We start from the raw sequence: 13,880 nt of genomic DNA, 5'->3' as shown, positions 1-13,880 counted from the left end.
CCCAGATAAGTTGAAAATTGAAAGTATTATTCCAAGTATTAGTAAGCTGTCAAATGACATTCATATTAACTCCACAAAACCATCACCCAAAAAAATAAAATAATAAAATAATAATAATAATAATAAATTAAAAAAAAAATTAAAACTCAAAAAAACAAACCCATATATACACACACCCACAACACATTGTAATCTAAAACAGAACACAAATGGATTAGCTTTAACTATATACATTCACCCGTTATTCCCGTTAACTTATTATTGGCTTGTATAACCTAACTCAGGGTTTACTTGTGATCACAGCTGCATTAATACTTAACAGCACTATCACTTCTTGTAAGCTACTCAGATCGACAGTGATGATCTTGGTGGGTGGCATCTTGAACTCCCATTATCAAACAAGATACCAATCTTGCAACCTTGCCAAAATGATTTGCAATCCCCCCTGTTTGAGAGATCAATTATGTCACTACATGTATGTAAACTTCAAATTTCCAAAACACGAAAGTTTAAAACAACACGGTTGTCTGATCATCTAATCAACGTTTTTGGACAACTGATAATTTAACATGGAATAAGAACCTAAGTCTAGAGTTCGAATTCTGATTCCACAGTTTATCTCCCATTCTAGTTAAAATATTCTATGTGTTTGGCATTATTTTTTGGGTTACTTACTATTTCAGTACCTGTTGTTTGCACCGAAATCAAATAGCCACCTAGGTTTTCAAAAATATCGCAAATGGTACCCGTGGTAAGCTAATAAATCCACTTGGTACCTCTGTCAAGATTCCGTTAAGTTTTTTAACAGAACACCACATCACCCTTACACTTGGACGCCACGTGGCGTGGTACCTAGATTTTTGGGTGCCATGTCATATTTTATTTTTAAAATAAAAACAAAAATAAAAAATATGACATGGCACCCAAAAACCCAGGTACTACGCCATGTGGCGCCCACGTATACAAGTGAGCATTCCGTTAAAAAACTTAATGGAATCTTGACAAAGGTATCAAGTGGGTTTATTGGCTTACCACAAGTACTATTTGTGATATTTTTGAAAACCTAGGTGGCTATTTGATTTTGGTGCAAACCACAGGTACTGGAATAATATTTAACCCTTATTTTTTTGAGAAAGAGTGTTATAATATTAATTAAATGATCAAAGTGTGAATTATCTTTCAGCATTGCTAGCTAGGGATTGTTCATAGTTTTACACATATAAAGTATGATTAAGACTATCATATAAAGTATGATTAAGACTATCATGAAGTATAATAGTTTGATAATGTTCAATATGGCACTACTTATTATCAAATCATAATTGTATATTTAGTTTGATTTATTCTGCTAATGAAGAAAGATATGAATGCATTTTTTGAAATGACAAGGGATCATAAATAAGATGACAAGATTTCCTTCTGAAGTGAAATCTTGGCTCTTCCACTGCTCTTTAGTGGATTCAGTTAACATTAAGTTTAAGCTACCTTTTTTTTAAAAAAAAAAAATCCATTTACAAGTACTTCCTAGTGATGATCTTCTAGTCACTTCATATCTTTACAGCACAGCACATTTGGCAATGATTATTTGAAACTACTACTGATCCTGGCTGTAAGCCTTTTCTAGAGTCTGTCTTTGATGGATCTTTACTCACCTGGTATTCACTGAGATTCTAACTCTTCATCAAGGAAAATTTCAGGATGCACAGCCACACTAGTGAAATTGATAGCCCTTTGCAGCTTTCGATGGTCCAGGACTTCAACTTCAACCAAAAAATTTGAGCTAACAGGTCGATGATCCGAGAGCTTTAGTTCTGCCCGTTCGTAGGAAAGTTGTTTTATACCTTTTCCTAACCACAGTATACGATCACACCTAAATAATAGATCAAGTACCCAATTAGCAACTAGTCTATCATTCATTCACTATCCAAAAATTATGTGTGTGCACACTAAAGAAAGCTACAGTGTGTCAAAATTTGATCATTATATATTTCATTGAACATGCTCAAGATGACTCACAAAGTCTCAAGTTTTGGGGATAGAGCTCTATCAACTGGATCTGAAAAAACAGTTGATCAAATGTACCCCCATTCAAGTTTTGAGCCAACTTGTTGAGTATTGAAGCAACAGCTAGGGGTGTGCGAAAAACCCTTAACCCAACCAACCTAACCCATACCAATGTGTTTGGACTAGTTCTTTACAGGTTGATGGGTTGGTTTGGCTTCAAAATTAGAAAAACCAGTAAGAAAGGTTTGGTGTTGGGTTCAAAATTTTGACAAACTGATGAACTTGAAAAAAGCACAACAATTATTTAATATACTTTGTATATTAGTATATACTACATTAACCACTAGTTTGTTACTGATTCATTAGGACCCGTTACATATTATTATTTTTAGGATCATATATGTATATATACATGTATTATTATACATGCTAATAATAACATTATTAACATTCTAGTTCCACTCCTGCCTATGTGTGCAATCTTGTTAGTCCAAAGAAAGTAGTACTTACCAGGCTGGAGATCTCTTCTTCTCCCCTTCTTTTGGGTTTTCACCAACATAACTATCAGAGTTGAATTCATACTTGTAAGTGGGTGGAAAGTCTATAACCCCTTCTTTCCATCCATCAAACACATGCCCACTCCGGAGTTCTTTGTTTAACTGCAGCATTAGATGATGGCATTAAACATTAATCCAATCAAAAATAAGAATGAAATTTCAAAAAGAGGGGGCGGGGGTGGGGGGGAGCAAAAAACAGCAACAGCCGTGGGATATTAGAGCATTATGACTCTCCACCTGATCATTGTTGAGAAGTTCATCCCATCTTCTCAGAGCAACCAGTTTCCTCATTTCCGTATCCAACATATTGATACGATAATTCAAATCTCCAAACCAGAATATCTGACTGTTTACAGTGGCATCCAATCACAAATCCACATTCAAGGTAAAAATTATGGAGACAAAATGATATATGAGAAGATCCAACTGTTAAAATTACTATATGAAGCAATTGCATTAACGACTTTTGTTACTTATGAAAAGGAAGCATGAGTATATGTCCAATATAAGTCATATACTAGTATCAATGTTCTATAAGTTACTCAAACATCATAATTGCCCGGCCAAGTCTCAAAACCAGCAAAATCAAACCTCCAACATGAGAACAAATTTGAATAATAATTCAGAAACATAGGCAAATGACAAAGTCCAAATTCTAGGCTCCAACAAGTTTCCATAAAAAAATAAAGATCACATGAACATATTGTGTAATGTAAATGGAATTTCAAATTCCAAAATGATGCTTACTCATGAGAAGGAATTGTCTGTGGTTGATCTGCATCGAAGATAGATGAGAAACGGGTTCGTCGTATAATTTCAAAAACATCAGAATTACGCCTCTGATCAGCCCCATCCTTCTGACCCGAGGTCAGATGAGAACATACAAAGCACATCCGTGATTGAAACAAAGACATGCTAACAGAAACAGAGCCCTACATCAGCAACCAGCAGTTTGTTAAGACATCCAGTAACGTCAAAACAATCAGGTTCAATAATCATCATACGTATAGTGACATGTCATCTCCTCTACAATTTCCTGCCTGCCACCAGTCACATTGCAATGCATCACAATATGGAGGGCGCTCTTGCAGTATTATAAACATAAATAAAGTGAACTAACCAAATATTGCTCACCATATAGTAGTATGGAGGCAGCACCCCTTCATAGCATGATGCAGTGGGATGTAATTCTCTGTGGACTGTTGAAATAATGTAATAACAAGAAATTGTAGAGGTTATGAACCCAATCATGACACTGCAATGTTAATTCCTTTTTCCGATTGGGTCATTATACATATCAATATATTTGGAAGACAGAATAATGTCAGCACAATCAACACAGTTTTCAAATTCCCGAGGTGGCCTCAGGGAAAGGAAATTCACTCCCCCTTCCCAACCCACCTTTTTGTGTGTATGTGCACGTTGAGGAAGGGGAACACATTTGCTACAAAAGTTTTTGGACTAATAGCATGAAAAGTATAGGCATTACCTTGTTTCCCATGTAGCCCATTAGGCCAACTCCAACAAGAGAAACTTTCAAGTTGTTGATATGTCTTCTCAACCTCTTACGCACCCAAATCGATACGTAAATTCCTACCATCTGCTTGCTGACAATTCGCACATATGTAGGACGTGACTTCCCACTATTTTTCATTACTTCATAATTATGCTGCTCCTGTGGAAAATCACAGAAGTTGTCATCTTCCTCATCAGAAAATGTGCTGGATGCATCAGAGATAGAATCAAGAACTTCAGGTTTCTCTTGCTGTTCCATCGGCATCAAGCCTAGATTACCAGAGCTATGGTGCGAACGTTTCAATCTAACATCATCTAATGCAAAACATTTTGGACTTAATAGTAGAGAATTCTCTGTCAAGTTGAAGCCAATTCTTCCAGAACTGCTAAATACTCTCCGCAATTTTGAATTGGAGGAGATCACTTGAGGCGTAGCATCTAACGAGTGCTCAGGCCAGTCTAATCTGCGGTCGCAATCAATACCATATATTCTCTTCAATTGTAAATTCATTCCAATATCCATTACTCTATCTAATGCCTCTTGTTCCATGTCATAACGTTGTGCTGAGCTGACATATTGCTCGTTCATCATGTCTAATGGATGAGCGTCAACCTCAGCTGCAAGTTCATCAGCAACAGAAGAAGTTCTTAACACTGGGGAGGGTGGGGCACTATAGCTCTTGTATTTGCTTTCAGGTTCCAAAGATTTATTGAGAGTTTTTCGTATGATTGCCTCCCATTTTGGAATGGGCCTGTTATCCTCTGCTCCCAGTACATTCCCAGCATTCAAAGGGACTACCTCCTGGAAACTGGAAAGGGCAAATAAATTGTAAGAAAATCAGTAGATGTATGAAACTTCTCAGCCAAAAGTTTGGTCACAACCAAAAAATGACCATTGTGGAGAGAGAGAGAGAGAGAGAGAGAGAGAAAGCATTACAATGCAGTTAAAGCATCAACGTCAAATTCTCAAATCATTAAGGACAGCACAAGAACTTTTAGTTTTGAGGTTTTGAATATAAAAGATATATGTGTAAACAGAAAAAAATTACAGCCTAAGCAAACAGGAACATATGACCATGCAACATGTCGCTTCTTGAAATGAGGGACACATTTGAGGCCACATTTAAATATTAGTATCCGCTTGTTTCCAAAGTATTTAAAAAATTTGTAACAATGCAATATGAACAGAATTTATTCCAGTTCAAAGACCTTGAAGTATTTTGAGTCTGAATTTGGAGGAGTCATTGTGGTCCATTATTATGCTGGTAGCACAGATGGATAAACACTATTTCTTTCTTAATGTGTCTGCATAAGAATTTAACGTTCTCTTCTAAAGTGTAATCCATCAAGGTTTGAAATTACTCCACAATATGCTCTCAGACACAAGGTGAACACTAATAGTTGACTGCCAAAATCATGGAAAGCTGGTTGGTCGCAGAACCTTTGCCAAGAACAATTGTCAAGCAAGGAAAATATACCATATTAGTTATGCAGCTCAAACTAATCACCCAATAAGTAGCCCTCCACAATCTCTGTAGACTAGCAGATATAAAAGGATAGTTATGCAGAGTCCACATGGAGGTCCATGGTAAAAGATTCACACAATCGTGTTCTGCATAGCTATTCTGATACAAATTCTTATCAAATCTAGAATGAAGCCTCTTATTAGACATTGAGGATGCATGTATTCTGATAACTTCAGAGTCGGGAAAACCACAAAAACAAGTTCATAGATGAAGAAAAACTGAAACAAGAAAAGATATCGATCCATTTTTGAAATGCAATGCGTTACAACACGTTCACCTCCCACCTCAGTGTCTCCAAAACCTCTAGTCTTCTTCTATATGGGTCATGTTCACAAACGAACCTCGTCTGCTTCAAATCATAACTCTAATGCTTGAAAGCTATTTTGTGGGTTGAAAGGCTATGAATAAACTAAGAGAAGTTTATGATATGCTTAGGCTCTATATCCATGGCAAACTTCTCGCTAAACAAAGTAATAGTGCCTATCTCAATGTTCAGAATTCGTGGTATGTGAGGCTTATATAGACCGGGAGAAAACAAGGCCTTTTTTGGAATAAGTCGGCAAGCTGAAAGATTATGTCCCGGAGATGCTTGCAATTAAGAAAATTGAAGCTGGGACGTTCGCTAGGGTGACTTTTTACTGCTGCAATTTTTGTTTGAATGAATTTAAGTTCGTTCAAACGAACTCTAGGGTTTCACCTATACGAACTTGCTTCTTCCTAACCAATTCCGAACGAGATTTCAACCAAAGCATTATGTGTTCCACTCATTCGACCGAACCACAGAACGCGGCTTTCTAGAACTCCTTTTGATTCTCCTTTGGACTAGAATTGACCGAGATAGCAAACAAAGCATTTTGGAACTCTGTAGCAACTTGTTCGAATGAACCTGATCTCATTCAAGTGACTCTTCAGCTTCTTATTTTATTCTTTAAGCTCTAAAAATGTCTTGATTCAACCCTAGTACTAAAACTTACATCCATAGTCATTTTGTCACTAAATTTGCCAATAAAAAACCTAACACATATAAACATTAATGCTATGACAACATGCACCTAGGATCCTAGGGTTTGGAAACTGGGATTCAATTCCTCTTACATGTAACTCTCCTCTAATAGCATAGACTTAAACTTTCTTTTCACCAGGCTGCACCTATTACTCTAAAAGTGGTTGGAAACTTGACAAATATAAATACAGTCATTTAGGATTTAAAAGAAAATCAAATTATATGATTATGGGTAGTTCGAACATCCTTGAATACTAAATCAATCTAGTCTCTTTTACATAATAAGTGTAAAAAAATTAATCATGAAGGAAAATAAAAGAAGAAACCCACCACGCCGCCCCCCCCCCCCCCCCCCCCCCCCCCGGGGCAGACTATAGCCCAATCACATAAGAAATGTAATGAACCTCACTAAATCTATCAAAAGTAGAAGGAAATTAAACAATTCTATGCAATATATAATTTTCATACAATATCCAAGCAGCCCATTAGAAGTTTGTCATTTTTTAATTAAGTTCATTATTCTACTGTTATTCACTGTTTATTCTTGAACTTATTAGTTCGATTGGCTTTGAATAGAAAATATTCTTTGACCATAAATTGTTCAAAAGAAAAAAAATTCTTAGGCTCTTTTAGCTTTTATAATCAAACATATCTTAGCCATTACCCATCTTTTAATAAAGCACCAGTCCCAGGGATGAGGAATTACTCACCCAAGAATGTAAATATCGGCTGGCTCTTCTGTACAAAGCCAGTCATCAATCTCAAGATTTTCATCTGGAACTCTTCCAGCAACATTCCAAGTACCAATTGTCACCCTACAATAAATTAAATGTCATTAGAATACCGGTAAGGACCAAAACAGTACTTCTTAAAGATAGCATAGGCAGGTTATTGCCAAACCTCATATCCTTTGTATTTATGTACTGCGCACGCAAAGTTTCTGATTTTCCTCTCCTGTGTCTTAACCGATAGCCATTGGAAGGTGTATCTGGATTAATGGAAATCAAAAGCATAGATGATATTTATCAGGTGACAATAGCCTTAAAAATTACTGAGCTAGCTAATTGATGAAGAAGTTACTTTGTTCAGATCTCAGAAAGCATGATGAAACCGAAAGAAAAATGCTCAAAACTACTTTAAATTTACTTCCTGTTCTAAACGAACTTAAATCTTTCTGCTACCCTTTCTCTTGTCCTTTCCATGATCCACACAACAATGACATAAAAAAGGAAAAAAGAAAAACAGATTTTGGCCATAATAGCCGCCAAATAAGAATAAATAATTTGAATTTCAACAAAGAAGTAATAGAAAAACTATATAGAGACAAAAAGAGGAATACCAGACAGATGAGAGTTCCACAATATTATATAATTAAAATAAAAAGGAGCAGAACCTCAAATGTTCTTAGAAAAAATAAGCACTGGTAAATGGTAAAAGATTCCAGTAATAGTGAAGATGCCAACAAATATGAATAATTTTAAGCATGGAATAGAATTTAATTGAGAAAGCAGTTTCATTCTAATAGGACCAATCACCCAAAAAACAGAACAAAATGAAGTAGTGCCTGAAGTTTGAGTGGGGCATATGGATTGGTTCCCCTGTGTCCTATGGGCATGATCCTCATCCGCGTGAATTCTGGCATCTTTAACAGAGCAAGCTGGACAAAAATTGCAGAAACCATGATCAAAGCACAGAAAGCAGAACATTTAACTTGACATGGTAAACAAGCTAAAACCATACCATCATCTTCACTCTCAGCTTCAGTGTCAGCCTCATCTTCACTGAAATCATACACTTGAGGCTTTATATTTAACCATTTCTTCACCACAATGGAAGGCCAAAAGGGCTGCAATCAAGTGCAATTGGCCAAATAAATCATCAACTACGATATGTATATATACATATATAATCTTAACACACAAAAACTGGTTAAAACAAGAACTAGATGACATTCAGGCATACCTCAGGGCGCTTCCCTCGCTTGGCTCTCATTGTTTCAAGCTCAGGAATTAGCACTGGAGGCCAGCAACACTTATATACTATACTTTCAAGGCAGAGGTCCTTGAATATTGAAGCAGCCACTGGCATGCAATTGTCGCAGTTCAAGGAAAGTAATATTTAAATATAGGTTTCTCAGACACAACAAGATGAGAAGGTCTAAAGGGTAGGCTTATTTGATGCCAAATAAAAGGAAGATTCATATTAAAGACCAAATAGAAAGGACGGATAAAGTGTGGACATATCTATCAGACATCTTCAACCTCAACTTGCGAAAAAGAATACTCCATGGTCCTTCCCCCATGTTGCAATTTTCAAATACATAACATAAAAAAGCATGATATTGTTGAATATTCAATAACAACTCAAAAATTCCAAAAAAGCTAAAACGTCATTTTCATGAAAACAGATATATATATAGCCCTGAAATCCCTTTATCCTACAGCAATTTATTAATTTATTTTTTTTGGCAAGTTGGTGGGCAGAATGGCCAAAGCCAATGACAGAAGAGTGAAAAGCAAGATATAATCTAAGAAACCCCATTTTAGGGGAGGGGAAAAAACACAATTACATATTCAAATACAAGCAAGTACAATAATTGCCCACAACTTAACGAACCCAAAAGCTTATTACATTTAAGAATTAAGAAAACCCAAGTGGGTATTCCCCACTACAAATCTAGACTCAAGAGTGCAGTAACGCAGGCCCCTAATGTAACTGCCATAATTGGCTGTCCTAATAATAAAATATCCTTAAACAAAACAAACGGGTTGACACTAAAAAAATAGAATTCAAGTCAAATGGGTAATCAAAAGTAAATTTAACAAATATTATGTTGAGGGCAGCTGTAGACCCATTGGCAGGGCGGTCCACCGTAATTTCTCTGTAAAATCTATGACTTCATCTTCATATCCAACTGCATAAATATAATAATATTAAGCCAACCATGTAAATATTATATAACAATATTGCGTGTGAAAATGACCCATACCCTGCAAAATACGTGACCAAAGAGATGGACCCATTGCTCCACTATATGTGAATGAGAGAACCTCTTGAGTTTTCCACTGTTAAAACCTACCACTTTTTCGCTGGTAAAACCATTACCCACACACACACAACCAAGAAAAGAAGACCGACAACAACGTTGAAGACTTTTGATATCAGCCATGCAATTAGAATAACAAAGAAATGGGCGGCCGGAAATTAAGGGAGATATCAATATTATGTTTGGCTCTGTGAGGTTGTGAACATGGGTACGGCAGCTGTACCACTTGTGGGGTGAGCGGGAGCAATCCAAAATGGGGGGTGGAATATGTCAAAGTGTTCATATCTTGTTTCTACATTGCGGGCTTATTCCACAGTGAACATTTGAAATGATGGAACAGTATTAAGGCCGTGACTCTTTAGGATTTTTATTTATGGACGAGGAGGAGGACAAATTAGTTTTTGATGCTATGTCATTTTTTTATTGGTTTCCCTTCAAAAAATAATTATCTTTAAGGATTCTTTTCATTTAACGGTTTAAAAAGGTACATAATTTTATAACGCGGTTAATAAGAACGTATTTTTTTTAACAACGCGTTTAATATTTAACAAAATTACAATTTAACTTTTAAAATGACCGTTGCACTTTTAAAAACAAGGAATGATGCAAAGACTGAACATTTTTATAAGGAAGCTTAAGTCTTTCTATGAGGACTTTCTTTAAAACTCATTATTTAACCCAAAAGTTCCCTCATTTTTCTCTTCTCTCTCTCTCTCTCTCTCGATCTCTCTCTCGATCTCTTGAAATGGTTCTCACACAAAATGGTGGTTGAAGGGTTTGGCTAGGGTTTTAAAGCCCTAGCTTTCGTGTTTCGAATTTATCTAAGTGCACACAAAGACATCGAGTTTGAACCGCCCTTATCTCGTTCGAACAATATTTGAATGGTGTTCAAGTTAACGGGTTGTCTCGTTTGAACGCATCTCAAGTCGTTCAAACACGACACATAATTTGAATTTTCCTATATGTTTTTAACTCCATTTCCGTACATTCCAATTACGTCTCACCTAATCCTTCCTTAATCATCTCACAATCAGGGTCGGTGGATATATATCTGGGAAATGGTCCTATATATGCTTCTTGAAAATGAAATGAATTTTCTTAATCAATACCCCAGATAAAAATCTGACTTTCAAGTCCATGCATGCATTTTCACATATCTCATGTATGGCACAAATATCATAAAAGGGACTTCAAACATCAAACAGATGTGGATATAGATATGCTTCGCATATCCTGCTCAGATTCCCAAGATTTCCATTAATGCGGCTATAGTTTAAACAAAATTTGTAGCAACATGTATATGTTGTGCACTTGTGAGTGTTGTGTCCCACATTAAGAAAAAAAAAAAAAAAAGTACTTAATATACCTAAGTAGACCTTAGCCCATTAGCTTAGAATTTTGAGCTACAGTTGTGTTCAACTATGTATATTAATGTACTCTTGGTAAAAAAAATTTCATAACCGCTTTATCTCCCAACAAATGGTATCAAATCGGATTTAGAGTTGTGTCTCCATCGTCAACTCTTGACATGAGATACTCTTAGAAATGTAAAAAAGCTCACAAGCAAAGGGAAGTTGGTTTATCTTCCAACAGTATAATATTCGTCTCCATCATGTGTGGGCAATATTAAGGGTGAAAGTGTAAGACAGTTAAGTTCAATGCTCTACTTTATAAGGTGGGAACTTTTGGGGCATGACATTTACCCCCACACTAACGAGCTTTAAACATTCTCTCATTAGTGAAAAACAAAAAAACATTATTTCTCGACAGGGACAGCACAATGGAAGCATCAATGGTAACAAAAAGAGTAATTTTTGGTCCTCAATGCGAAAAACATTGTGGAAAGATCCATAATTTGTGTACTCAAGAGAAGTCCCAACAAGGCTTTGCTACTCCCCACTCAACTTGTATGCACTTTCTAGCAGTACCCACTAATTGAAAGTTTTGAAGGAAACCAACGGACACACAAACAACATGGAAGGATATAACGAGGACATATGCTAAAATGGAAGTAAACAAAAGATTTCTTTACTATCCCTAGTAAAGTTTGTCATCTTAAATGATACAAATACAACTAAAAATTTCTTTCATTTAAATTTAGACCTATGCCTTGCTTGCCCCTCTCTAAGAGGTGACCACCCATCACTCGTGTCGGACAGCCGACCGCCACCTTATGAGGAAAGGTCGCTCTTTCCCCAGGTGAGGGGTGATCGACCACCCCTCATATGGCAAGAAAAGGTTAATCCCTCCTAAATCTTTCAAGTGGTTGCCCTTTAGTTGGTGAGGGATACCTCCCTCTTTTTCTTTTTTCTTTTTTACTTTTTCTTTTTTCTTTTTTTAAGGCTAAAACTATAATTTTACATTAAGTTGAATCATCAATAATGTCAAGTGTCAACTAAGAATTGATTGTGACATGAATCCATGCGTGAATCTAAAGGTTTCTAAAGGTTTCTATCAAGCAGCTGACAACATAAACCATTTTGAAAAAATAGCATGCCTCATAGATTTGTTTGGTATTTTTGATATTCCAAAGATCAGTTGGATACAACTACAAACAAATGTAATAAATAAGTAGTTTTTTGTCTCTTTTTTTTTTTTTTTTTTTCATTTTTTAAAGGGCATAACCCATTGAATGCAATGAATGGGGTTAGTAATTTAAAGGGCTAATGCCTACAAATATTTCAAATACCAATGACAATTCCATATTTGAAAATGGATTGATTATGTCATTTGCAACTCACACACATCCATTTTGAGCCAAAGAAAAAAATATCATTAACTCCACAAATAATTGGGATGGCCTAACAAATAATACTTACCAGAAAAAGACATTGCTGATTGCTCAAAAAAAAAAATCCCATTGTTCAAAGGCATAAATTAACTTAATTAGTCTAATCTCAAAAACGTAGGATTAATTTAACGAAAAAGCAAGATTGCTTTCTATTGTTTAATCCATGAAACACTTTCAACCGACCAAAACAAGAAAGAGGCAAAAAAAGAAAGAATCCATCGATCCTTTTTGACAATCTGGTTAGAACAGACATTTGAATCGGTGGTCCTGCTGGCCTTGATTCATAAAATCAAAATAAATTATATATTTCTTTGTAGCAGGTGGTGGACATTGTATACAGCACCAAGACATTTGTTTTTTTCTTCTTTTTCTATTTTGGCACAACTGTGAACCCTATTACTCAATTCAACATGCTAGAAAAGAACAGTGAGATATATGCTACCGACCTATTAAAGTCTTTCAAAAAACAAATACCAATTACCTATATCTTAAACAGCACTTAGGTCTTTTATAAGAGTAGTGATTTATAGGAAACCCGGCGTGAGTGAACAACAGTACGAATATTACTGTTTCAAACAAATTTTAATATTATTTTTTTAAAATCTATACTGCTATTCACCTAGCGTAAACATTGTTCACTCGCGCTGGGTGTTCTATATATCATTGCTCATTTTATAAATATGACATGAAAAAGTGTACCATATGGGTTCAAGATGTATTGAATAGATGCATAATTAGGGTTGATACGATCCAAACCTGACCCGTTAACACAAATTGCCACCCAGTGCGTAACTTATAAAAAAAAAAAAAAAAGAACATCTTAAGTACTGTACAATAATCTACTAATTTGGCTGGCAATGAAGTAGCTAGTCTCAATCCAAGCAAGTGATAAGGCAGCAACTAGTGTAGTGGTCTCTATCCATAAATTGGATTGAATTTGACAAGAGCTTTTGAATCTTAATGGGATTGAATTATAAGCATATGAAGTTAGCGAAGAGTCCAAGGAGAATAACTCCAATATGTAGCACGTACCAAGGCAACATCTCCTGTTTGGACAGGATATGTGATATGTCAACTCATGCATATATGCATTACATTTCAAAAATGTCTTTATCAAACTATTAGTATTGCCAAAGAAAAAGGAAATTAAGTCCATAAAACCCTCATAAAATTGGCAAATAATATGTATAATGTTAAATCATTGCTTGTATCAAAAAATTAAGTTTACAAGAATTGATGAATTTAATTATTTAATTTATAATCTAATATTTTCTAGAAATTGTACTTATATTGCACCTCAATTTATAGCAAAAACGGCATACATGTTTTTGTACGATATATGCATCATTTGGTTGCTTTAACCCCATTTGACGATTCAAGTTTTAATGTAGAAGTTAACGTATAGCATGTCAAAACCATCGGTGTTAGTCGTTTAGTA

General features: G+C 35.5%; 1 protein-coding gene across 4 annotated transcripts; it reads right to left on the bottom strand.

Moving 5' to 3' along the window:
- Window positions 1–146: 146 nt before the first annotated feature.
- Window positions 147–9,970, bottom strand: IP5PII (myo-inositol polyphosphate 5-phosphatase 2). 4 transcript variants are annotated; one of them, XM_059585567.2, is made up of 12 exons: window positions 9,595–9,963; window positions 8,568–9,519; window positions 8,346–8,451; window positions 8,170–8,262; window positions 7,506–7,593; window positions 7,316–7,420; window positions 4,051–4,885; window positions 3,309–3,493; window positions 2,799–2,907; window positions 2,515–2,663; window positions 1,653–1,870; window positions 147–445 (listed from the first exon to the last, which is right to left on the bottom strand). In XM_059585567.2, the coding sequence occupies exons 2-11, from the start codon at window positions 8,691–8,693 to the stop codon at window positions 1,660–1,662; spliced, it is 2,007 nt and encodes a 668-aa protein (XP_059441550.2). In that variant the 5' UTR covers window positions 8,694–9,519; window positions 9,595–9,963; the 3' UTR covers window positions 147–445; window positions 1,653–1,659. The 4 variants fall into 4 exon arrangements, with proteins under 4 accessions (XP_059441550.2, XP_088370772.1, XP_088370773.1 ...); XM_088514646.1 differs by lacking the exons at window positions 147–445; window positions 1,653–1,870 and having other exon boundaries at window positions 2,511–2,663; window positions 9,595–9,965; XM_088514647.1 differs by lacking the exons at window positions 147–445; window positions 1,653–1,870; window positions 2,515–2,663; window positions 2,799–2,907 and adding an exon at window positions 3,696–3,760 and having other exon boundaries at window positions 3,336–3,493; window positions 9,595–9,970.
- Window positions 9,971–13,880: the final 3,910 nt, after the last annotated feature.

Source organism: Corylus avellana, chromosome 3 (genome assembly GCF_965113065.1).
Source record: "Corylus avellana chromosome 3, dhCorAvel1.hap1.2, whole genome shotgun sequence".
Classification (NCBI taxonomy): Eukaryota; Viridiplantae; Streptophyta; class Magnoliopsida; order Fagales; family Betulaceae; genus Corylus; species Corylus avellana.
Note: the sequence above shows the minus strand (reverse complement) of the source record. Positions and strands in the feature narration are given on the sequence as shown.